Source organism: Tetrao urogallus, assembly GCF_951394365.1.
Source record: "Tetrao urogallus genome assembly, chromosome: 8".
Classification (NCBI taxonomy): Eukaryota; Metazoa; Chordata; class Aves; order Galliformes; family Phasianidae; genus Tetrao; species Tetrao urogallus.
In genome coordinates this window covers 26,897,185-26,925,118 of record NC_136821.1, presented here as the reverse complement: position 1 = coordinate 26,925,118, position 27,934 = coordinate 26,897,185, and the positions used below count along the sequence as shown (strand labels likewise).

The 27,934-nt window shown below is 39.4% G+C and overlaps 1 protein-coding gene across 1 annotated transcript; it reads right to left on the bottom strand.

The window, feature by feature from the left end:
- Position 1: 1 nt before the first annotated feature.
- BOLL (boule homolog, RNA binding protein) lies at positions 2–26,764 on the bottom strand (the record flags this gene model as incomplete). Its single annotated transcript, XM_079538799.1, has 11 exons — positions 2–55; positions 8,478–8,576; positions 10,079–10,207; positions 11,687–11,734; positions 12,691–12,762; positions 13,805–13,932; positions 17,306–17,381; positions 20,440–20,494; positions 22,694–22,785; positions 25,700–25,840; positions 26,747–26,764. 11 exons carry the CDS (start codon positions 26,762–26,764, stop codon positions 2–4), a joined length of 912 nt encoding a protein of 303 aa, XP_079394925.1.
- Between the last annotated feature and the right edge of the window lie 1,170 nt (positions 26,765–27,934).

Here is a 27,934-nt window from a genome sequence, read left to right as displayed (position 1 = left end):
TTCACGGAGACAACGGATGTGAAAAATTTCTTCTCACAGAATGCAACCTTGGTTCCTAAGGAGAGAGGAAAAATGCTGTGTTGTTTCCTCTAGTTTGAGCTGTGTCTGAATTATTACATTAATAATGCTCTAACGAAAAATAACTGTGCATTTTGATATTGCATCAGCAAGACAGATGTGGTTCAAGAAGGAAAGACAGACTTCTATTAAGTACACAGGTGAAACTGACAGTGGCCAAAAGAACCTTCACTTGTGTATAAGAACATTAAATGAGTTCAGATTTAATTTACCTAAAAGTTTTGTTCACTGATCATTTAGCCTTAGTGAAGTATTTTTATAATGTTATCATGCAAAACCACGTAGCAGATTCTATATATGTATTCTCTATAAAAGCTCAAAACTCAGCATTAGGTATTCCTAAGAACTGTTTTAATTTTACATGTTATATAAATATATAATCTGATACCTGAACGCTTCAACGTAGCTCTCTGCAGCCAATCTTTGTATCTTTCTTTTGTTATTCAACTATTCACATTGTCCTCTCCCTTCAAGCTCTGTCAGTTTCCTAACACTATCAGCTAACACTGTACTTCTTATATTCCTATTAGGATATCCAATCAACCTGAACCTCAAGATTTCAGTTTATTACCATCTACTCAATCCAAACCATCTTGTGGATTTCCATCCCAAATTTCTAGGCTCACAGGCTGTCTAGTACCAGCCTTCATCTAGAGCCCATTTTAATCTTCCTTATGTCAGCAGAACTTCAGTTCCAAATATTTTTCACTCTTTCTTTAGTTTTGACTCCTATAAAAATATGGATGGCACAAAATGTTTTCTCCTCTGTACTGCCACGTGCCAATGTGATGTTGAAGACTTAATTTCACACTGGTGGGACTTTTAAAAGTCATATCCGGGGACAAATTTTACAGACACATAAGCAGACAAAAAGTCACATTCTAAGCACGTACCAAGCCCCTGCTATGTACTATGGGGCTGTTAAAAGGCTATCACATAACAAACCAAAATAAATTACTTTAACATGTGTAAAACATATATTTTTCTCTAACTTCATCTTATTAAAATACTCCATCTTTGAAGAGAAGTAAACAACTCAAAGCAGCACCTTTTTCACAGAAGAAATATGGTTGAGCACTTGCCACAGAGTATAACTCCATGAATACAAATCACCACGTATCACAGAATAAAAAGAGGGAGGGAAGAAACTACAGTGCTAATAATGGAAACTTAAACAGTTTCATGAACAAAAATCATGTACCGAAGAACTAAGAACTGTCCTTGTTGGTAAAGGAAAAGCAACCCTGCACTGAACTTGGAAAATTGAACAACAAAGAAAATAACTGTGGAGTGAATATACACAGAAGTATCTCAGGAATTAATTACACGAATTACGTTATGTCTGTTTTACATAAATATCAGAACATTTACAAATAGGCAAAAAGCAGTTAAGTAGTACCGCAGATTATGTTAAATTCTCCCTTAGCAGGTTTTGTTGTTTAGCTATTTGTAAATATCAAGTATTGCAATGGAACAACTGACCCTAAGCTTCACAACAGGCAGCTGCTAGCTGGTATGTTGATGATCTCAGCCACACTGGAAGGACTGGACAAGAAAATCAGAACAGGTACACTAAAGCTGCCCAAAGTGCTTAATAGTGAATGCTCCACACTGCCTGTAAAGAGAGAGAGAGAAAATAAGATCAGAAAAAGCAAAATAAGCCACTAAACTAGAGTAAGAACAACCTATTGGAAAAATACAAGCTCATTGACAGAACACAGCAGGAAATAATGTGAGACAAAGAATGCCATCTGCAACTTGCTATGTTAATATAAAATTAACGAACATGGTTTTGGTGGTGCTCAACCTATCCCTGTGAGGAGCAATAGATCGTGCCACAGTTGGTGACAAACCTCTCCTTAATTGTGCATGAGGACAACTTCTGTGTTATTCATGCTTCTGAGACTTAGGGAACTTAAAACAAAAGCTTTAGTCTACCTTAATTACACTACATGTACTAATGAAAAAAAACTTACTGGACTGAAAACATGCTTTAAGGTTATATTTTGTTGCTGCTGTTCCAGATGGAATGCCCCAAGTGCACAAGTCGACATAATACAAAATTACTATACTTTTCCCAAAATAATTACTCTAAGACTTCCACTTTAAAAGATAACTTAGGTATAAATATGCATACATATACACAACTATATGCTTATATAAACATACGGATATTTACGTGCATTATATGCACACTTAAAACACATTCTAGCTTATTATTGCAAAGAAAAATGAAGTGCTCTAAGTTCAATTAAATTTACAGAATCATCAGTATCTGAGGCTGAGGCGTTAGCATCCTGCACCAAGAAAACCAGAAGGTGTATGTGCACAAAAGTTTGATTACACACCAAATGAATGCTCTAAATTCTGTTCTCACATTGGAAGATCTTTCTTTGGTTTTTGAGTTAGAGGCAATGCAATTATCTGCAACATCCAAGTGAACAATGTTTGATGTTTCTAAAAACATTTCCTTACAGCAAATATAAAATCTTATTGAAAAGCTAGTGAAATGATTGTGGAGAAAAAAGAACAAAGTGGTAACAAAAACCAAACACACAAATCTGAAAACCAAATTTTTCTGCTGTTGGCAGGTTCTTGATTCAAAAGCCAGCAAATAGCACATTCAGGAAAAAAAAACCAAACCAAAAAACAAACAAAAACCCCTATGTTCCTACTTTTGTACCCTTCTATGAATTTCTACAAGATTTTCTGAAGGCTGAGCTTAAAATTAATTAATACCAAAGCTCAGTGCTCCATTCCAGTGCCCAGCACTTTCAGTTTCCAACAACAAGATCAGGGAAGAGCAGCTGGCCATCAGCTAAAACTGTGAGGATAGACATAGAGGTGAAGTAGATCAATTTATGTCCCCTTACAGGACACTTCCAAGTTCAATAAAAGAGAAAGCATCTTAAGGCCCTAAAACATCTCCCACAGGAAGACACCGTATCATTACGCACTTTCAATGTTGGCCAAAATATTCCACTGGATAAAAACCACAGTGACAGCAAAGATACACCCCTACAAAGTTCACAACAGTTGGAAAAAATGACTGAGAAGAAATAAAAGCATGAAATAAATTTACTAAACCCATTCACCTTCCCACCCCCACATGGCACAACTTTTTTGTATCTACCCTTGGTTTTTGTAGACATAACAACCAGCTCCCTGTGCCTCAGGAGTTTCCCTCAAAGTAATTTTCCCTGGTCTGGAACCAGAAGAATTTCGGTTTTCCCTTACTGTTACCATAGACTACACAGATCTCTCTCCCAAAGACAATTCCCTATCTGCCCTCTAGATGCAACCAAGCACTGATCCCCTTATTACAAGAGGTAATACAAGATCTACAGAGAGAAAAGATGATCAAGGGGAGGCTACTAGTATACTATACTCAAACTGAATATTGGTATTAAACAACAAATTTGGATCCAATTATCATTTACTTCCAGAAATTGGGCAGTTTTATTCTAGTTTTAAGGGCATTACAAACTCTGTACCAAAAAAGTGATATTGGGAAAATACTATGTAAATATTATTTGTCACAATAGAGAAAATGAAGAACAAATTGAAGCACTGTCAGAGCTGAAGCTCTGTTAACTGTTAAACAAATGCTTTACAAGATGAACAAACAGAGTTCTTATACATTCACAACAGCAATGGAAACACAGACTCAGAAGTGCACGACTTTCTTCCTTGGTAAATATTTCATAGGTTTTGGTTGTTCACCTTTGTGGCTTCATTAAAATATGACTGCAGTGCACACTCTCTAGTAGCACAAGCTACATTTGAAAGTACTATGTTAGCAGTGCCAAAACTATCCAGACAGGGTCTGTTAGCCACTCTCACCATGTGACTTAAAGCTCCTAGCAGGACTAATATTAAAGCATATGTTTAATCCTAACAGAATTCCTATTGCACTGGAGACAATTACTTTCAATACAATGCCTGTATTTTAGAACGTGCTACCTCTTACAAGGCCACTACTTGTTATTTTTCAAGCAGCAAAGATACATTTGTTGGTATATTTTACCAAGAATGCAGTCAGCAGGCAATATTTTTCTGCAGCTGTGAAGCAGGTGGTAAGGATACAACCACTCACTTAATACACACCAGCCTGCTCTCAACATTTGCTCTTTTATTTCCAATCTCTGTTGAGTGTCCAGCCATTGAGATAGACAACACCAGCTGATACATGCATAGCATATTCAAAACTATGTGAAAAGTTAGAGTGAATGGAGAATTGTGTTCCAGAACTGTTAGTTACTAAATATAGTTAAAAACCAAACAAGAAATTAAGAACTGTCTGAAATGATTTGACATGATCCCTTAATAAATAAAATCATCAGAATTCTACCAGTCATTAGAAGGTTCTGAAGATATTTGTGAAGCTGTTTGAAACCTGAATAGAACTTAGTTTCAGTTACAGTCTCTAATGGAAAAATTCAGAGAAAACAGGTGAGATTGAGCAACAAATACAATGAAGGAATGGACAGCATTAGTCGCTCCAAGCTTAATCAAGCTTCAGTCTGCACTGCTAACACAACTACTTGGTCCACCCTGACCCAAACTTCCAGGGTAAGTAGAACAGCTTGTGCAATTGCCTGACAAACTGGTCTGAGAAATTAACACAAGTTTAAGCTAATGCATTCTGTGTAGTGGGAATGAAGAATCATATTTAATAACATCAGTTCCCTGACCTGTTTTAACACACTGCCACACAAAAACTTGTACCAGCACAGAAAATGGGTGATATGGAAAAAAGATTGAGTTCCTGGGTTACACCAGCTTCAGCTGTGCGCGAAATTACTGCTAAAGCTGTGAAAAGAGACATATGTAACACTGCTTCACAAGATAAATGAGTATGAGCTCATTTCCTATGCCACAGTAACTGTTCAAACACACTTTACCATGCACAGACATACCCTATGGTCAATTAACATGTCATCACTTACTGCTAAGTAAACTACTTCACCACAAAGAAAAGCCTTGGTACCATGCTAGTTATTGTGCAAGAGAAAGAGCTACCCCGTGCTACAGATGCATCTTGCAATTTACTTCACACTACTTTGCTCCTTAGGGCTAGGAGAAACAGTAAGTCAGGTACCAAGGAAAAAACCTCCTTCTGTGTTTGATACAGTAAGAATGATTTGTTTTTTACTCTGAGAGTACTGATATCAATTTTTTTCTTTGTTTTAGTGTCTTAATACGATGAGAAAAATGGAATGTAAACTGAATATTATAGTCACTGTGTTATGCCCACTTCCATTAAGTGTCTAAGTGTATGAACTACTCAGCATTACTATTCCTGAGTTCATATCCAGCTTGTATTTTCTTTTTTCAGTTGGAGTAATTACATTTTATTTCCAAACAACTCTTAATGTTACAGCTCCCTCTACTGGCTATTTTAGTAGATACTGTTACACAGTGGTCTGGGAAAAGATTCTTCTCAAGAGAAACCTAAAACAATACAGGTGCAAGCTTTGGAGTAGTCCCTATTCATTGTTATTTGTAGCTGGAGCAAGTATATTCACTGAAAAAACACTGCCGTATCAAGTAAACCCACTAAGACACTTAATCCCCTCTTACGATGCGAGATCTAGGCTAGATTCAATTTCACAACTTTTGGTATCATCCTTAGTGCTGCTCCAGAAGTTATACCTCCTGTTTTATTACGCTGGCCCACAACATCAGAGGTAGATGTGGTCTGGCAGTAGGGGCTGGACCTTCCCACCAATATTCCATTACATTTTATTGCTGTGTGACACATGACAGCAAAGGGGCAGTCTGACAAAGTGGTGCCTGACAAGAAGAGTGTATGAAGCAGAAGTAAATTACTGAATTCCTCCTTTTGGAAAAAAATGGCACCAACACTCATCAATGCTTGCTGAACATTTAAGGAGACCAAATAATGGATGTGAGCACAGTGAAAGGTAGGCAGTGCATTTCAGTAGTGGCAACAGCTAATCACCTCTGCTGGTGCAGAATTTTTACTTGTGACACACACACTCTTGTCCATCACTAGAAAAAAAAGGATCCCTAACTGTCATAGAACTGTAGGATGGATTGGGTTGGAAGGGACCATAAAGATTATCTAGTCCCAGCTAGTTTCCTGCCACAGGCAGGGCTGTCAACCTCTAAATCAGGTACAATTGTCCAGTCTTATCCAACCTGGTCATGAACATCTCCAGGGAAAAAGCATTCATAACTTCCCTCAGCAGCCTGTTCCAGCATCTCATCCTTCTTTCAGTGGAAAATTTCACTCTCACATCAAATCTAAATTCCACTTCTTTTAGCTTAAAGCCATTCTCTTATGTCCCTTCACTACCTACTCCTTTCTGCACATAAGCTCTCTTCAAGCTCTGGAAAGTTGCCATGACATTTCCCCTGAGCCTTCTCTTAATGAAGTTGAACAAGCCCAGCTCCCCCAACCCGTCTTCACAGGAGAGGTGCTCCAGCCCTCTGATCATCTTCATGGTCCTTGTCTGGTCCCACCACAAAAGCTCCGCATCCTTGTCATGTTTGAGGTGCCAGACCTGGATGCAGTACTCCAGATGGAGCCTCATAAGCACAGAGCAGAGGGGGACAATCCCTTGCCCTGGTGGCCTCCTCTCATTTGATGCAAGCCAGGATGCAGTTGGTACTCTGAGTCACAAGCACACACTGCTGGTTCATGTTATGTGTTTAATATACCAGGACCCCCAACCCCTTCTGATGATGCTACCCTTAAAGAGTTCTCCCTGAGTGTACTCATACTTGGGATTGCCCTGACCCAAGTGCAACACAATACACCTGGCCTTGCTTAACCTCATTAGGTTTACATGGACTGTTTTCAGGCTCGCTCAGGTCCCTCCGGATAGCATCTCTTCCTTCTGTTGAACTAAACCACTCCCTCAGCTTGGTGTTTTCTGCAGACTTGCTGAGGATGCACTTGATTCCATCATCTGTGTCAAGATGGAACCCTGGGGAAACCACCCAACGTTGGCCTCCACGTGGACATAGAGCCATTGACCACAACACTCCTGCTGTGACCTTCCAACCAATTCTTATCCAAAAAATAGTCCACTCTTCTAACACATCTCTCTTCCATTTTAGAGATAAAGATGTAGCGTAGGACCATGTCAAAGGCCTTGCAGAAATCCAGGTATACAACACCAGTCACCATTTCTTTGCTCACTAGTGCAGTCACTCCATCGTAGGCAGCTTTGTTCAGCCACAATCTGCCTCTGGTGAAACCATACTGGCTGTTTCAGATCACCTCTGTGCCTTAACACGTCTTCCAGGAGGATGTATTCCATGATCTTTTCAGGCACAAAGGTGAGGCTCACTTCTGTAGCTCCACATCTTCCTTTCTCCCTTTCTTAGAAGTGGGAGTAGCATTTCCCTTTTTCCAGTCACCAGGGACTTCACCTGACAGTCATGACTTTTCAGATATGATGGAGAGCTGCTAGGCAATCACACCAGCCAGCTCCTTCAAGACTCAGGGATGCATGTCATTTGGCCCCATAAACTAATACACATTCAATCTCATGAGATGGTCTCAGACTTGCTTTTCTCTTGACAATTGCTACCCCAGCCTCAACTTACTGGTTCAAGGATACAAGGTTCAGGAATGTGAGATAAATGACAAGTGTGGCTGCCAGTGAAGACTGAGACAAAGAACTCAGTGAGTACCTTTTCTATACGTGCTGTAGCAAGATAGTGACTAAGTTGAAAAATAGTGCTTAGTAGCTGAAAATTTGCTCCATCAAATAATAACATTGTGGTCCTTGTATCTGTTGCAGTTTCCATGGAAATAATTAGCAGATATTCCTTTCAGAGCAACCCATGTAATTTAGGCAAAAGGTTCTCAAATCGACGCTCAAGCAAAACCTTGTATTAGGTGACAGAAAAATCACTTTTTAGAATGCCCATTCAGAACTAGAACTGCAGAGTAGACACGTGTAGGTGATCAATCTAAACAGTTTTGCATCCTGTTCTAAAACTCCACCTTGCCATAACAAGAGGTGCTTGCCTAACACTGTAAGAAACGACTTCAGTTTCTCAAGACAGAGACAAAGAATTCACAACAATTTTCTCTCAAAATATACCTTCATTTGCAGTTCTCTAATTCAAGTATCACAATAACTAGTCTTTTTCTTTTTTAATTTCCATAAGCTGTTTCAAAAAAAAAAAAAAAAGAGTAATCTCAATGCCCAATCTCCATCTCTATCTAAATCTGTAATAGATATCTAGATAGATATCTCTATCTATCTATAATCTCTATCTAAGAAAGCCTCATGTGAAGAAAAAAAAAAATCACTTTCTCTGAAGCATTACCATTTTCCTTAATTATTAATCTATTAATAAAAGACTCTGATCCTTTCCCCTCTTCCTGACCCCTTTCCAAAGACTACCATGCTTACTTTAACTTGCTTAGTTTGACTCACAGGTGCAGGCATGGCTACAGCATTCTGGGCAAAAGGCTGGTGAGGGGTTGCTTGAACTCCATGATCAGAAAATGGCTGGAATAAAGAAGAAAGGGAAAAAAAAACAAACAGAAGTGAGCATAAAAGTATGTATTTTTTTACTCCTGGAAAACTTCCACACTAATTTAGACCCCTTAACACTTCAAACTGTGGTCTAACCACGCAAACCATGAACAACTGTTTAGAAACTGAAAACTCCATATTTAAACTTAAGTCTTCCTCGCTGTATCAAAGTTAAGTAAATACAATTTACTTAGATCACTGTCAGGTCTTCATCTCAAAGCTACTTTACTTAGATAAGTGCCAGAAAGCACTTTTGCAGTACAAATCCAGTTCACACAGTTCTAACTGGAACCGAGTTTCAGCGTGCAGATTAGCAAAGTGTAATAGTGTTGGGAATTCTGTTTCAGACTATTTACACTTAAATAACACAAAGGCCTCTCTTCGAATTTTACGTTGTCTTCTGCATTTCCACATAATGCTTCTTTTAAAACTAGCAAACGATACACCTGTGAACTAAGAGCACGATACAGCCAAATATTCCTCAACTAATTTCATGTTTTTCTGCTTATTGTTCCTATACTCTAAATTTCTCTCTATATAAATTCAGAACTATCTGATTAGATCTGATTTATGAAATACAAGAGCTAAAACAACGACAGTGAGATTCATGACTATACATTTAATACTGACATTCATGCATTTTATAAAGGAAGAAAAACCCCAACAACCAAAGCCTTGTCTTATTCACAAAGAATTTTTGAAGGGAAATCATGTGTGCCACGATTTCTCACCAAAGATGTATGGCGTATCAGTTGTGGAACTTTTCTCTTGTAGCAATAAAATTCTCAACTTTTAAAAAAATACTTGATTACTGCCCTAATTTACCATTTACTCTGATATCCCTGTTAAGAAGAACTGAATTAACAAAGCAGAAGAATAGCCATTATTTGTAACACATGTTCAATTCTTTAAAATAAGACTTTCTGTAGCCAATTACTGTCATTTTTCATACCCAATCGTAAGTAGCCTTATTGTACGTAAGTAACCTCTTGGAATTGGAACAGCTATTGACACAGAAGTAAGAAAAGCATAGCAAGGAAGAGCAGAAGAAACTGAGGTCACTCAACTACTCTTAATCCACCCCAGCCTCCAGATTATTCAGGAATTAGCCTGTACTTACACGGAAAAAGTATGTAACAAAATTGACATTGTTTGAGTAGATTAATTCAGCATTGTGATGGACTCCTGTTTTGTTTTTTATTTTCAAATAAAATGACTATCCTTTATACTGCTGTTTGTCAGATACCCTGTGACCTTCTAAGGTACTCCAGAATTAAGGCATCTGCCTAGAAAATGGAAGAGATACTCTAACCATAAGACAACTCAAACCAATCAGCAGAGCAGCAGCGCAGGTTTGGGGGACACTAGACAAACAGTTGACCCAAGTGCTCTGAACTACCTGTGCTAAAACTGAAGTGTGTTTTTCAACTGCAGATAAATGCTATGACTAAGAATAAAATTGTTCATAGAAATACCTCAGGAACTGCAGCTTCCACTAGAAGGAAAGGAGAAGGTACGCAACCACCTTCCTGGGCAATCCCTACCGGCTGATAAATAACTTCAGATGGGTGCAGATAAAACAACGAAGGCGAAGAGGTTGGAGACTGAAATAAAACACAATGCTTCCATAAATCATTTAATTCTTGCACTATATCTAGCAAATCTTGCTTTATTGTCATTTTTGCTACATATAAACAAGTTAAAGTTAAAAGTTAAAACTTTTAATGAAAGTGTAAAATTCAGCTTTGCTAATTTAAGGAAACCAGCTGATGGGGAGTACTTAGTGAAGCTGGATAGCAGGAAAAAAGAAAAATGTCTTTTAAGCTCTTCTTAAATTTCCAAAACACTGCTGGAAAAATCCTAAGCTCTATAGAACAGACACTGTCGAAATCACATAGTACAGTTCACAGAACCATAAAATGGCCTAGGTTGGAAGGGACCTCAAGGATCATTGAGCTCCAGCATCCCTGCCGCAGGCAGGGCCACCAGCCTCCATATGTAAAACTAGACCAGTTGTAATTCTCTTGCAGAGAGTTAAATAAAAAAATACATTTTCTCTTAAAATACGAACCACAATAATTTGAATGCTTAAGTTTACCCATGTCTATGCACTGAAAGCACTAAAGTCCTGACACATCTTTGGTTTAGTCAGCTAGCTGTCTGAACAGACCTTGCATTTTCTCTCTTTACACCAAGAGAGAAGATCCCTAGACGAGTCAGTCAGTCTGTTATCTTGGAAGAGCTAAGCCTGCAGTCTAAGTACAGGACTGCCTGATCCCATTGCTCAAGAGAAGTACCCTACCCTTTGTTGGCAGCAGGTGCTACCAAAAAGGGATCCAAAATTTAGAACTATATAACTCATAATTGATGCACATCAAACCTAACAATTTGGCACTTAAATTTCCAAGTAGCCAACTCATACTCACAGTGGACTAATAAGAACATGAAGAAAATAATAAGAATATGACTGGCCAGTACTGAAGTTATAAAGACACATTTTAATAGTTCAACAATCCTGGTTATTCTTTTAGCTTTAAATTCTAAATTCCCTCAGCGACAAGGTTTCCATATTAAGAGCCTCTGCTACACAGATCAGAAAATTGTGAAGTATATCCCCCACAAAATATCACACTTTTTCTCCTGCTTCAAAGGCCTGGGTCTAATTTTGCCATACTTGCATGCTTACCAGCTTCTACTACTACTGAACTAGTAAAATGTCAGTTATTACCAGGTAATGAGCTAGTTAACATTAATTTCTCCTATCAGGCACAATGTAGTAGTTCAGACACACTTCTGAAAGTCTCTTTGATAAAGTAATAAAAACCCCTTGCCAAAGGAAGAAGGGAAAATGCCTTCCTTAAAAGAAGTTTACATTTTACATTTCAATAAATGCTACATTTTGTCTTCTATCCTACTAGTGTTGCAGATTAATTGATAAAATATAGCTATTTATTTCAACAGTGCTACAATTAGTAATTTTTGCATTTGATTTGCAAACAAACTTGAGCACTTGATAAGCACACCCTACTTTTAAACTAACTGGACACTAAGGGTAAAATACTAGAACTACAAATGGTGTTTACCTGTGAAACAGACCACTGCCACTGACCTGGAAGACACTGCGTTGGTGCCTAAATTCAAGGACACAAGAAAGATATTACTTACATAATTAAAAACATATGTGAAGACATACACCTTTCTCATGTATTAGAACCAAAAATATCCCAAATCTTCATTACAATCTTATTAAAAGGAACAAATATGATTTACATAAACCCTCAATTCAAGAATTTTGTCTACTACCACTCAGCTGGGCATCTCATAATAATGAATAATGAAGCATCTAAGAAATGTGATTACTTAAAAAAGACACCCAATACAGCCAACTTTCCAGCATACAAGACAAATTGCCTAAGCTCAGCAGTGGGCTGCCAAGCTGGTTAAGGGCCTGTAGAATAGACATATCAGGTTAACAACTGAAATGGCTTCGCTAAACCTTAAAAAGGATAAAGGAGTCATGATGTAATTACTACTGGCTACAACTACATATTGGGAGGGTATAAATATGAGTAAGTCAGACTCAAAGGTGTTCAGAGCACAAGAGTTGACAAGCACGTATTAGAACTCTGAAAATTCTCCTATACAAGAATAAAAATATGCAATAAAAAAAGGCCCTAAGCCTTTCAGCAAGAGAAAGATCATCTACTGAAAGAGGTTGCCCAGATAGGATGTGGAATCTCTCTTGTTGGAGTCTTGTAAAATTGAACTGGATGATCTCCACCTAACCATTACTGCTTTGAGCAGGAATTTGGCTTAGAACAATTAAAAGATCCTTAAGAATGATACTAAGCCAGTTTTCTAGCAACCAAGAAGATTCCAATTTATTCAATTTCCATGTAATTAAATAGGAAGGAAGAAACTGTACTCTAAGGGCAGGGGGAGAAAAAAGTCTTCAACAAAATTGAAATCTGTTTCACAGAATTATTTCTTATTTTTCAAGAATAAACCGAACAGACTGTGCTGCAAACAAAATTGCACAGCTGACTGAAAAGAATACTGCTGCTCTGAAACTCATTTGCAAACATACCTGATAATGGCAAGTAGGAGGTTGATAAACTGGTTGCGTTACCACCACAGGTGAGCTGGAAACAGTGCGTGACTTGAAAAGACAAAACAGTTACAAGTCAATGCAGCAATTTCATCATTTGTCGCTTCTGTTAAGACCCAATCTTCAATACTACCTGCTGGATTATATCTCCTACCCTTTAAAAAATGGACTGACCATATTTTAGCATTCATTTAGATTCTTCAAGATCATTACTTGCAAGAGGGCCTACACTACAGATGAAGCAAAAACCCGTCTTTTTATCATAGTAACAAGTGCTTTCTGGAATTGGTTAAGCTCAGCCATTATGTCCTCACTATACGTACATTCCTGTAACAATTTTAGCCAATACAAATTATCAGTGATCTATTCCTATCCTCTCATAGTCCCATCCCATCTTCCGTTTTCCAAGTCCTTTCCTTACACCAGCCCCAGCACTCATCTGGTTGGGCGGTGATTCAGTTTAAATAACTGAACTAGCTGGAAATTTGCTTTTGTTTTTTGTAGGGTCAGAAAAACATCAGTGAAAGAAAGGGGTCAATCTCCCCATACCCATTAAAGCCAAGTAATTAACCTACTGCATTCTTCCTCCTAAAATAAGCAGCAGCATAATCTCAGACAAACAGAAGGAAAAAAAAAAGGAATACGGATGGAACATAAAAGTTATGGAGTATATATATATATATATGGAGTGCATAAAATTACTTAAGTTTTAGCATTAAGTTCTCCTTTTATATTCAATACATTGGCCACTGCAGCCAGGAACACCTCACTCATGGGGCAATAATAAATGAAGCCAAGCATGGATCCTAAGCACCAACAAATCCCCAGTAACAAAACTTCTGGAGCAATGACCACACTGATTCTGAATGAATTCTGTCCCGCTCAGTCACATCAAAGCAAAGCCCTCCCACACAAGAACAATAAACTATAAGAACAATAACCTTAAGTAACGTATTTTTAATCTGAATACAAGAAGGAAACTATTTAAATACCAAAGATACGCTGTAGCTGGAGAAACTGGAAGTAAGAGACTTGGAAACTCTGCATTCATCACCTCAGTAAAACATACATACAAAAAAAATCAATTACTTACTGGCCATGGCTGCTGAACAGAAGCAACTTCAGGAGTATGAAAATAAGCCACTCCATTATGGTAAATATAAGGATATCCACTTGAAGTCGTTAAGTACATTGTACTACCTTCTGGTATCACATTAGAACCTGAAATTATTTTTTTAAGATGATTTACTTAACAGTATTTGTTGACCAATGCAAAAGCCACAAAGAAGAAGGAAAGATCATTTCTGATCTTCAGAAACTCAAAACATTCAAAGGAAAGAACATGGGAAAGAGCGTGTCTTGTGCCACCTCAACTCTCAAACAAAGAATCACAGGCTGGTGCTGGGGTAGATGGGAAGGGGTACAGAAGATAACATGCATATTGATTACTGAACACAGACAACTCCAATTACCAGCAAATAATTTTTTTTATAATCTTCAAATGTCCAAAGGTAACTTCACATTGTGGGAGATTTTCATTGGTAACCTCCACATACTCATATTTAGCTGAAACAGGATCCAAGCACTAAAAACAACAGAAGGATTTCATTATAAAATGCAACCTGATTTCTCAAAGCACAAAAATTGTGTGACGGCACATTTCCTGACAAAAGAAAGAACAGATATCCAGATTTCAGCAACAAGGACACTTCTCAGCAACGTTACCATACTGCACAGGCTACAGTGTTCTAATCCCAAAGCACAGTTCCAGCTGTCCAGCTCTCTAACAGGAACTGACAATAAGCTTTGTTCAATTAAGGAGACTTCCATTCCTAAGCAGAGGTTGCTTATCTTCCTCAATCACTGCTTTTGGGATCACCTGGAGTCTGTTCCTGTCTGCATTTTGTGGGTAGGTAGAAAGAACATCGTGTAAAAGACAAATTTTGGTATGAATTACACACGATGCTAAGGAAAAAAAAAAACAAAAAAAAAAAAGTAAAGGAAAAATTATTCCATAACCAAAATGGAAATGCTGAAATCACATTTAACATGCAAAATAAATAAATCAGGAAAAACACAAGATGGAGGGCATCATCCCTTGCGTCTTCCTTGCAAAGGTAACTGCATCTGGAAACACCCTTTTACGGACAGATACAATGCCGAGGGATTGCCAGAATGATAAGTGGAGACCAAAAAGGACCCAGCTATGATATAAACTGCCTTTGTAGATGCTAGGAGTTTGGCTGACCCCTTGAAAAACCCGAGGATGCTTGTTTACAACAAAGCTGAAATATTATCCATTGAAATGTCACATGCTAAGTGATTCTTAAGAGAGTTAAAGAGATGTGAGAAGAATCAGAGACTACATGAATTCCATTAAGCAACCTAGAAAAGCATTGTTATCTCAAATCTTGTTATCTCAAATGAAGAAATTGAGAGAATTCACTCATCAACTGTTCTATCCACTTTGCCAAGTACAGAGCTCTTAGTGGGGAAAAAAAAAATCTTACTAAATGAAAGAAAAGTTTAGCTATCAAACCCAAATTCATTGCAACAGAAAAATGCAAGAACTTGGAGGAGACATAGCTAACCTGAAGCTTAGGAGATCCAGTCACAACTTCACTGCAGGTACTTGAACTTCTTGAGATACGTAAGCATTTTCAACTATAAGCTGTGACTATTTAATTCAGACACCTGTATTTGAGACCACCCTGGAGTATACATGAAAATAAAATTTACCTACTTACAACAAGCAATGATGTAACTGCTCTTGACTGAACCAAGAGAACCTCAGTGCCTTGACTAGAACATGATCTAATCTTACACCAGATTTGCATGGCCTTAACTGTAAGAATACTGATCATCCCAATATGGTCAAAGCTCTTCACAGAAAAGGTCCTGCAATAACAGCAGAGATGGAAATTGCTCTGCTGAACAGTAGGGGAAGACAGCAACTCAGTTGGGCTGGAAAAGACCAATAAATGAGAGTATCGAAGGAATGATCTTTTAAATTCTGCTAACTAACACAGAGCTACAGTGACACTGTGAGTCTAGATATCATGGCTTCACAAGCCTCCAAATGATCAAACTACCTTCATGACTAAGGTTACTGAGTTGAGCATGACAGGAGATGAACGCAAATTAGATCCCAGAATGTGTATCCAGATGCCAACTGGATCTTCTAACACAGTCTGATCATAGGCACACTGGGCAAAACCATCAGGAGAACTGAGTGATACGAGTCCAGCAATGCACTTGAGAATACTCACATCAAAGACAAAAAGGGAAACAAAACACTGCAAACTAACAGACCAAACAACAACAACAACAACAACAAAAAAAAAAAAGAAGAAAAAAAACACCAAAACCAACCAACCAAAAAAATGAACAAAAAGTCACAATTGAACACAAAACCCCTTGATGATGGCTGAGCAAAGATCACACAACTATTTCCTAAGCAAAGAAACAACATAGCAGGAAGGAAGAATTTCCACTCTCCTGGGCGAATCCTACTCTGCACACTTAAGAGGGAGAGTGTACCTATGCATACAGGAGTAGAAATTTCCTTTCAAGTGGAAGTATGTCTGCAGCAACAGCAGTAGCGTGCATATGAGAATATGTACATACGAATGATCTCAATAGAGGGCAACAAAAAATAAGAAAACTTCAGAATTAAAACTAAAGTTCCACAGAATTGCCCTCAAACGGAAAAGGTTCAAATGCTTGTGTTCCCCCCCTCCCCGCCAAAAGGTACCATAAGACAAACACTGAAGCACAAAGTCATGCTTCATTTGCTTCTGCATTTCTCAAGTAACATATTTTACTTCTCTGATTTTATTGACATTACTAAGGAATAACAAAATAGCATGTCTGGCTATACAAAAAAGCTGGCAGCTCTTATCTTCAAAGTTAGTGGTTTACACCTTTTGTAATTTATTATGGAAACAAAACAGTGCCTAGCGGAAGGCAATGGTATGTTATCTAGAAGGAAGCCCATAAAATGGAAAGATCACCCACGGAACTTTTAACAGCATACTTGCCCAAAGTAACAAATAAGCACCTGACAAAGGCATCTGACCAATGATTCTCTCTTGTATGTTTTCAGCTTAAATAGTTCTCTGCCCAAGAAGGAACCCTCAGCAACCCTGCCTTTATTTTCAAGCAAAGAAACACCAAGAATTCAACAAAGACTGGAAACACCCACTCGGTATGGTTTCTACTGAACAAAGCAAGGCGTAGTGGTCCTGATGGATTTTGCTACTAACTAGTAGTAACCCAGAACCAGGGAAACCTGCTAAACAATTTGTGAGGGCGGTATTTAGATTCGAGGTTCTGCATCGTAACTAAGAGAAGATTCCATTCCCCATGTCCCTAGGTAAATAATCATTCCAAGAGGGTAAACATATATATTAGAGGGGAGAAAGAAGTTCTGAAGATCAATCCTGGGCATGCCAAATCTGGACTTCTCCATTGGTACGTATTTACTCTGTGTTCTGTCTATAGCATGAATGCAACACATGATCAGGCATGTTGTGGTTAAAAACGAGATGTGCAATTACATCTGTAACAGACAAGTGTGAGTGAATATACATACGAGGAATCCGTGTTTGCTGTTTTCTTATTGCTGGTCCAATATTCAACTTCTTATCCTTGTAATTAAGTTTTTTAGCCTAGAATTTTTAAAAATAGTATATTCAGTATTTATATTTTTTTTTTAACATAGATCAAGGCATTTAAAACAAAGAACAACAAACAGAGCCACTACTTCTTATTTAGAATGCATCTTAGTAAAACAAGAAACACACTAGCTCCTTTTTTAACCTGATCTTAGACTTTACATACTTAAAAGCAATCATTACTTATTTCAAGTACTCCTTATTCATCATAGAGCCAGTAACAGATACCTATAATTGTCAGATTTTTGTTTGTTCAACTCTTCTCAGTCACATTTCTACTATTTGAACAAAAAGTAAAACATACTTAGAAATGGACAATTTCAAGTGCAAAGATTAAACTTATTTTTCTCACAATTACAACATCATTTTACTAAAGATGAGAACAAGTCAATAAAAAGAACCAGAGCATAAGGACTGAAGGCGATAACAAGCTTAAATTTTATGTGAGACCTGGTACTGCCTTAAACTTTACTTTCCTTATATCCAAGCTAACAAGATATAAACTAAATAATAAGAATCCGAAAATAGATATTCTAGTAAGATTAAATCATAGCAGAATAGCTAAAAAAGAGTGCTAAGTACCAACAAGTTATACAGTCTTCTGATTCCTACTCAGTTCTAAATGCTACCCTACTACACCACGACATTTCCAGTGTCAGGTGTAATTTTTTCAGTAAGGAAATAAAAAATTATTTATTAAAGAAGAACATAGAAATAGTTTGAAATCACATTGAAAAGATGGACAACAGTTACAAATAAAAACCAAAGCATTCTCTTTATTTGAACCCTTCTTAGTGAAACATGTGAGCACTTCATAATAACATACATCTGAACATAAGTAGAAGCTAAACTTCTCTTTTAGATTTGGGTCTTCATAAACAAATACTAACTACTGCAAATATACCAACTAAACCAATTTAAAACTAACCAACTCCCACAAAAACTGTTGTCAGTTTCAGTCCAACTGCATTCCACCACAGACAATAGGAGATGACTCTTCCCAACACATTTATTTCATTTCTGTGATCCATAAGAATTCAGGCTGCTTTTTCAAATATGACTTTCTCAGTTAAAGGAAATTTCTCATCTGGGTGGATTTCCTTAAAGCATTCTATATGGCACTGCACGAAAAAATTACATATGATGCTACAAAAAAAGCATATTAATAGGAGAAGCTGTGATTACTTTAAAGTAAAATAAAAAAAGATGGGAAGAGGTAGCATTAGATGTAGTAGTACAGGACTGAGAAGAGGCCCCTACAGAAATTCCACACAGTCTGTTCTTCAGATGCAATTCAATACTTTTGAGGAATGAAAAATACTAAGAAAAAACATCTGAAGATATAATTGATGACCAAGAAGTAGGATGTTTATAAATGAGAAGAAATTCAATAGCATAAAATACAAAATAATTTACATTACAATAAACTATTAAAACTGGGAAACCATCCACTCAAATAGCCTAAAAAAGGCTTAGATCGTAACTGATCTAAGGATGAATGAGGCTAAGAAAAATACAACCTAACTGCAGAATGTCTGAGATGAAACATTTGCTGCAGACAAAGAGGTTTTGGTCTCACACAGTCAGATACCACTAAGACTTGACATGGAACAGCCTTTCAGTTACAACACAGGCAAACATTCTGGACCAAGTTCACAAGGGTAACCTTGGTATTCTATTTCATAGAAATAAAACAAAATCCATGAGGAGAAGGAAAAAAACAAACAAAAACCCCAGCGTTTCTGTCTGCTCACTCCTCTGCTTACACTAGTGATACTTGTTTGGAAATACCCAAGAAAATACCCAAGATTTCTTTTTAAATGTCCCAGTTTGTATTTTGAATTTTAACACGTAAACATTCAACAGAGACTCAGTATTCTGGTATTTTAAACTTGCTTTATATTTGGCAGAAGACATTTTGCAACCCTTGGATACTGTCTTCTGTTTTCCTCCAACCCGTGTCTTCTAATATTTCTGCATATATGAACAGATTCCCACCAACTGATTTATCCAATATGTCAACCAGAATACGGAGCACCTATTTGCAAGTAAGAGCTGAAAGGCTAATAACCACCTAACAGCTAATTTTGTCTCAAGGAAGGCTTTAGAGGGAACATCAAGATGGTAACTTAGCTAAGTGGAAAAGCAACCACTGCGTAACATTAAATGAACTTCACTGTTTAAGACCTCTAACAAATCTATTCCTGAGAAGTATTACAACAGCTCTGATGAGCAAATGTGTCAGAATAAAATAAAGCAGTTATCTTTTCCAATTCCCCACAAGATCTTAACAATGGATTTTCTGGTAAAGCAAATGAAAGCAACTGTGAAGGATAAAGAGTAATCAGCATGCATCAGAAGAACAGACTGTATGGAGCACATGTAGAGTAAGAAAGTAAATATTATATGTCAAAGTGAAGTATTCTAATATCAAGTGACAGCTCACTTCCCTAGATTCAGAATACTTATATATACATCTTGTGTTCATAGAATGGCCCAGGTTGGAGGGGACCTTAAAGATCATTTAGTTCCAATCCCCTGCTATGGGCTGGGTTGCCAGCCACTAGATCAGGCTGCCCAGGGCCCCAACCAACCTGGCCTTGACTGCCTCCAGAGATGGGGCATCCACAGCTCCTCTGGGCAACCTGCTCCAGCACCTCACCACCCTCTTAGTAAAAGAACTCCTAATATCTAACCTAAATTTGTCTTCTTCTAGTTAAAGCCACTCCTCCTTGTCCTATAACTTTCAGACTGTGTAAAAAGTCAGTCCCCTCCCGCTTAAGCTCCCTTAAAGTACTAGAAGGTCACACTGAGGTCCCCCAGAACCATCCCTCCTCCAACCTACATAAGCCCAGCTCCCTCAGCTTGTCCTCATACGGAGGTATCTTGAATCTCTGTCTCTCTAAATATTTTCTCAGCTACATTGTATGAAGACAGAATGACCAATCTTAACAGACCTACCAATCCATGCAGGCCAGCAAACCAGAGATACCTTATGGCCGCTGTGAAATAAATTATTTAAAAGGGAATCGTAACAGAGAATATTACTCACCTCTTGTAGTATCTTCTGTGCATCTTCCTGAGTTTCAAAAGTAATGAAACCATACCTAAATAAAAAGAGAGCTAAGTCTCTGAAGATCATTATCACAATCACATATTGCATGTTCATACTTTACATACAGTAATGATATCAGAAGGGAAATTATTGGGGAAAAAAAAAATCAGCTGTAGAAATAGAGACTGTAGTAACAACTGTAATTTTAATTTGTTAATAATCCTTGTAGTAGTCTACTTTCTAATCTAGTTTAATCTAATTTAGATACATGGTCATACATTATTGTTTCCATGCAATAAATGAGTAGTTCACCTACACAGCTAAGCAAAACCTGCAGGACTACTGGTGTTGCATGGTGAATGTATGTAGATATTTCTTATCTATAAAAGAAAGGAATTCTGTTCTGGATCTCTCCATTGTTAGGAGTGCCCAAGATGAGATGCACTCCTAACTTTTTAAAAATTATTATTATACAGCCTTTTCAGCATAGCTCCCATTATGCCAGTGAAAACTGTGAACACTCCACATCTCCCTAAGCACTACGCAGTACATTTAATTGAGTTCTCAGACAAAGCAGCAAAACACAGCTATGGTTTACCTGGGAATTATTCTTGCCACTCTTGACACAACTAACAATAAACAACAGTTTTGAGGCAGACTCAAGGATAAAGTACTCTCACATTTCATGACATAATACATCTCCTTCACTGTATATCTCTCAACTGTTGCAACAAATCAAACAGGCTTTTGATAAAGAACTCCTACTACACCACAACACATCAATATTCCCACATAAATCTGTCACTGAACCAAGTACTGTCTGTGCAAACCAAGTGCCTCATCACACAATTAAAGTACATAACCCAATATGTACATGGAAGATAATTTTTTGTCTTGTTTTACAGAAAGAACTGCAACTTTCTGAATTGTAACAGTTTTTCTTAATCTTGTAATAGTTTTGAATGCATCATTTCTTAGGTTCATGGCTCACTCTCAAGGCCAGACTTCAGAAAAATACTAAGAAAGCCTGAAAGCTTCCATCATTCCAGACAGCCTATCAAAATTTGCAGTACAAAATATGTTTTCTGAGCATCTCCGTGTTCACGTGAGTACAGAGATACTGCTAAACCTACGGGCTCTTGCTAGATTGCCTTCTCTAATCAAATTTGGAAACATTTCCAAAACCAAGGGCACAAGAACAAGAAGGTAATTCCTTCATTTGGGATCTTACCTATACACAGACATCACATTCTACATGCAATTTGGACAATAATTAATCAGACATAGTCAATCTTAATTAGACAAAGAATCTTAAAATGAGTCTCTTCAACCACTTGTCAGCCACAAGCAATAAAGCTTGTGCTTGGATTTGACTAGAAATCCCAAATATCACTGAAACATTCTTATCCAACACGTTTACTTTCTATATGGAGGTGTAGCAATTTAAGTGTCAAATTCACTCTCAGAATTGATTAAAAAGTTCTGGTATATATACCACGTATACCTTTGGCTCAGTCTGCCATTTGCACATCTACGTAAGCTAGGGACTGAACTAAGATCAGGAGATTTGGACACCAAATCTCATCTCTACTGAGCTTCCTGCTAAGAAGAAAACTCAGCAAAGAACTTTACAGGTAATACAGATTCCCACAGATATTCCTTTTTGCCCCAGCCTTCTTTCTACCCTTGTGCTGCAGCACACTTCCCCACTTCACTGACTCCCCCGTCCATGCATCACCCCTTGGGTTTAAACAGTAACTTTACCTTCCAGTTTTAATCTTCCTCCAGATTTTTCTCTCCTCTCATTACTGACATCTTGTCCCAGCCTCCCTTTACTGCACTCATGATTCTTTCTCAGATTTGCCTATGTTCCCACGAATCTCCACAAACTAATCTCTGATCTCGCCCTGCGCTCCAGCACAATCAGCCTCATCTCACCTATTCCTCAGGATTCTTTCCCATGCTGACTCACAACAATGAAAAATTATGTATTCTTAATATATAATCCCCAAAAGGACATTTTAATTCATGTTTTAATTCACATGACAACAATTAAGCACGTTGCAAAGGCATTTACTTAGGTAAATGTTAGAGAACACAAGAAGATTTTTGCATACATGAAATATCTAAGGCCAATAACACAGTATTAATAATATTCTGAGCAAAGAAAAAATTAATAAAATTCACTACAGTCCGGCAATTTTCTGTTACATTTTCAGTTTCCACAACATGCTTAATCTACTATACCAACCCTTTTGATATTCCAGCTCTGTCATTTACTATCTTCACCTCTCTGACACAGCCATACTGAGCAAAAAACTTCCTCAGGTCATGTTCATTGGTCTAGTAAATTAAATCAAGAGGGGAAAAAAAAGAAAGAAGAAAAGCTGATTTGTATAGTTATTGTCAATGAGTACATTCCATAAGACTTCTAATGGATACACTTTGGATACAGGTTACCACAAACTATAACCCCATACTAAAAAACAAATTAATGAGCATAGACGTGTGCCTCAAAGCAAGAGAACAGCATTACTGTTTAATTGTTGCCTTTCCATATTCAGTGGTAACCTGGAAAACCACTAAAACATTCAGATGTTTTTACACAGTAACAGTCCCCTTACAAGTATATGCACTGAAGCCAGATAACAACCTGACTTTTTTTCAAACTTATCAGAACGCTGCTGACAAATCACTGCAGTCTTCTCAGACTTCAGAGCAGAAAAATATGTAGGCCTTCAAATGTATACATGCATCTCTGCACTTGTGTACATGTATACTTACATATACACACACGAAGGCATGCATATCATACACACACAGGCACATCATGGGAAAACCCTGCCATAAATTAAGTAAGAAAAGGTGCTTCTAATGGAGAATGCTCTAAATCCACTTGCAGGAAACTCTTCTCTCTAACCAGAGTGCACATATAGGAGGACAAGTTCCTAACAGATGCACACTCAAGGAATGTGAGCACTTGTCTCCCTTCTCTGAATTAGCTTTCTTTAATCCTCTGAACATAAATCAAATACGATGTCCTCAACACCATATTTCAGAATTTCTTGTCCTGCACTGATCTGTACTTTCAGGCTATTTCTGTACTTGTCCACATTCTTTCATTATTTTAGGTACACAAGTACTGTTTCACCTTTAAGTGAAAAACTTCTGCTGATTTAAAAAGTATATATATAATTTAGCAGAAAATCCCTTTTGCACATTAAGAACTTACCTGAGTTTGAAAAGCAAAAAAAATTTTAAAAGAAAAACTAAAACTCTAATTCGAGTAACATTCATAAATGAAAAGAATACGAAGCTAACACTTTAGGAATAACTCTGCCCTCAATACATATTTTATGAAAAGAATGCAATTTACTTGTTGCAATCTTCAAGTCCAGGGAGCACTCATGGTACAAGACTTAGCTCCTCATGTCTCCAAGTGTTCTGGCATTACAACAATATAAAATACAGCCACGCTGTAGAAGTGTGGGGAGCAGTAACAGACAGGAGTGCTCTCAACAGGCAGGAAATAGACTTCACTGGGTGTAGCAACTGGACAGGTCTGTGTGATAGGAATGGCATTACAACGAAGATGTGATGACAGAAGGACCAACACGATAGGAAGGTGTTCTAAAGGAAAGGAAGAAGTTTGCTCACCCATATCAGAAGATTCTAGGTTCACGGGAGAAAGTTTCACTAAGGAGGGATCTCCAGAAAGAGATCCTTCCCCAGTGGCAGTCAGAGAGGTGCTTCACCCCTTCCAGTCACACAGCTGAACTGCCTGCACCTATGCTTCCAGGGCTGACCAGGTCCCTTCCCCAGGTGCTCAACCAGTGGCTCAGGTGTGACTCAGCTGTTCCCATACAATTGGGTAATTATGTCTTCCCCTTGGAAATCCCCTGCACCAGATCCCGAGCAACTACGCACCACTGAAAGGTTAATGTATTACTAAATGGCACCCCAAACCATCCTCCTGAACAGATCACCATGCTTTACACCTGAAGAGAAATGTGAAGTTCTGTTTATGTAGGAAAACAATTCCAGCCGAACAAATGATAGCATATGCTCATTGAACTGTTTTATATAAGCTGAAGCATTCTCACATTCTTACACAATGAACAGCAAATAATGGGCAATAAAGATCGATGGTAAGATTTGTCTTTTCCTTAAAACTTACAATTCCTGGGAGAGCATTCGCTTTCTGGGAGAATGTTGCTTGTAAGCTCTGCATCTTATCAGCAGCTATGATGCTTCACGAGAAAAAGAATGTGATACACAATAGAATAGCTGAAGATAAAAATACATTAAGCAACACTTGAAGAGTTCTTAAGACTGCCATCAGTGCAGAAAGTTATACTGGACTCTTAACGGATGGCAAGGATGTATACACACAGGACAGTAGGCTTCAAAAGCCAAAGATATAGAAATAGATTCTTAAAAGATGGTAAAATAAAAAGCCTAAGGTTCACAGTGCAGTTTGCAAATATCTGGACGAACATGGTAACTGTAATTTTACCAGAAACACCCCTAGGACTTGTTTTCCTGCTCCTGACAGGACAAGGCACTTGTGAGACTCCCAAGAAAGCCTAATGTTAAGCCTACACAATGTTAAATAGTAATGGCATCCTCCACTAAAGAAAGACCTCTTCAGACTGAATCAAAAAGGTACCCAACCATAACTTCTCTTATTGAATTCTTGGAAGTGCAAAAGCTAACAACTAAAATCTGTACTGCAAATTGCCCAGAAAAGACCTTTTATATTCCTTTTTGCTTTTAAGAAAAAATTACTGCGGTAGGTGAAGAACACACATACTGTAGCTCCATCTTTGTGGGAATGGAAAGGAAAGCACTGAAGGAGCTGAAGCTACCCACGGCTGCTATGTTTGCAACATATACCACCGAGCTTACAATTAAATGTTACACTTAATTAAAATGTTACTAAATGTTACGCTTAATTAAAAATCCATACATTCTTACTAACAAATCTGCTTATTAAAAAATCTACCTCCTTTGAACAATAAAAAAAAAGGTAAAAACCAGCATGTCAAAAGTTCCTAGCTTCTTGTTAAGTGAAGAAGTTTATGCAACTTTGTAGCCCAATGATGTAAATCAAGGCTTAAACATTATTTTCTGCTGTTCATTCGAAGACTGCAATGAAAGGCACCACCTAAGCAAACACATCATTAGTCTTACTCTTCTTACTGAGCTTTATAGCCTATAAAATACCACTTAGTAGTAAAATGAGGAAAGAAAATACCTTAAAATCAATTCCTCCTACAAAGATGCGATTTGGAGTAACTGTTCCAAACCTTGGTGCACCGGTTGGGTTATTCAGTGGCACTGGTGACATAGCGTTGGGAGACGAAGATAAAGATTCTGTTTGTGTCTCATTTGCAGTCTGTTGATTAGAAAAAAAACAAAACAAAACAAAAAACTAAACTTTTCAAAGATTGCCTGTATCTCACACAGTACAGGCTGTAAAGTGAAATAACTCTGAACAGAAAACATATACAAACTTTTGGTGGGTAAATGCTGAAAAATGAGCACGTGTATTTTTATTATAAACGAGCTCAATTTTAAGCAATTCTGTAACACCTTGAACAAGCTAGTCCGATGTTTCACCTACAATTCCAACATCTTTTTGAATTAAACATTCTAGGCCTAGTTTCCAAACGTTTTTTCCCCTTTGGGTTTGCACAGCACTCTCTGTACCAGTGTCTGCAGTGTGTGACTACGGCTCTTTTAGCAGAATCAGCAAACGCTCGTGTTGGCGTTGAACGAACCTACGGCCAGTCACATCAGACCTCCAATGAACCCCACCTTCCAACAAACATCCCCTCTATCCTGCAACATCGAGAGGCAGACATCCGTCCCTCCGGATTCGTGGCTGCACAGGTCTCCAAAGCAGACACCCTCAGCTGCGTCTGAAGACCCACGGGGGCCGTATTTTAGCGCAACACTCGGCACCGTACCACAGGGGAAGCGGGCAGATGGCACAGAGCGCCAGCCCCTCCGCTGAGGAGAAGGGCCGAGGGGCTGAACCCCCTGACAGCGGCTGTCCCCCGCGCCGTAACGGAGCCGCACGCAAGCCGGGTTTCCCGGCACCGTCGGCCTCGGCCCGCCGCGCAGCGCCGCACACAAAATGGCGGCCCACCATAACCGCCAGCGAGGGCCGCTGCGGCGGGGAGGCGCCTCTCAGCTCAGGGCCGCCCCATCTCGCGGCCGACGAAGGGGCTCTCAGCTCCCGGCCCCGCCGCCCGCCCTCTCCCCAGAGCGGCCTCGGAGCTCTCGGGCCTCGTCTCACCGCGCCGTCGGGCTCCATCGGTCCCTCGCCGCTCAGCACGGCACGTTCCCGGCACGTGTCGCGTCCTCGGCTCCGCCTCGGCCCGGCAGACGAACCTCCAGAGGAAGAGGAGAGAGGAAAGCCTCGCCGCGGCGCTGAGAAAAGCGCGCGGCCCGGGGGCTTCGGCGCCGCGCGGCGGAACGCCGGCCACAGCTCGAGGCGCGAGGGTCGAACCGCTGCGGCCCCGCCCCGGCGCCCGGCCCGGCCCCGCCCACCGACCGAGCGGCCGCTCCCGCCGCTGCCGTGCCCCTCCGCCCTCCTTTCCGCACGCAAAGTGCCCCCTCGTAACGCCCGTCCCGCCGAGGCCTGCTCTCCCGCGGCGATCCCCGCAGCTCCTCCCGGCCCCGCCGGGCCCCGCACCTGTGCCTGTCGCTCAACGCCTCTCCTCGGGCTGCGGCTCCCCCCGCGGCTCGGGTTTCAGGGCACACGCACACCTGGCTCCGACGAGAGGCTGGCGGCGGGCGAGGTGCGCGGAGCCCGGGGCCGGCCTTCCCCCGCCGCTCTTCTTGCGTCGGGGGGCGAGAAGCGGCCGCGCGCCTCACCTGTTTGCCGGCCCAACGGAAGAAAGCAAGGAAGCGCCCCAAAACCGACAGCCCACGGTTTGAGGCTCCGCGCGGGTCACTCACTCGGCCTTACGTGATGGCGGCAGAAACAGATCAGCCCTTTTCATTGCTGGTGTGGAGAAGTACTGAGCGCAGCTCGGACACCGCTGAAGTTCTGAACGAAACTCAATCAGGCACGCTGCCCTGAATGCTGCCATGCAGCACCGGGCCTGCACGGCCCCACCGAGGCTAGTTGGGGCCCCCTAGCAGAGGCCTGGCAAACACAATGCTGCACATCTCATAGCCGCTTCTCAAACTATCACAGCTCTTTTCGGCCCTTGTAGGAGCAGGAGACACTTCAATAGCAATATTTCTGGTGGTCCTCCAAAGAGCAGCACCCCTGCCTGTTTGCAGTTACATCTTCTCACGTTGTTTGCAAATGGAAATTGGTGGGCTGCTAAACGGGTTTAGGAAAAAAGTGATGTAGGTGTCTGGTTCCTAACCACTAGAATTGCCAGGCAAAAATGCTTGTTTTGATGATGGCAAGAGCTAAAATGACAACAAATGTGTGCTGGGAGAGACCCTGACCTCCCTCCTCCCCATGAAC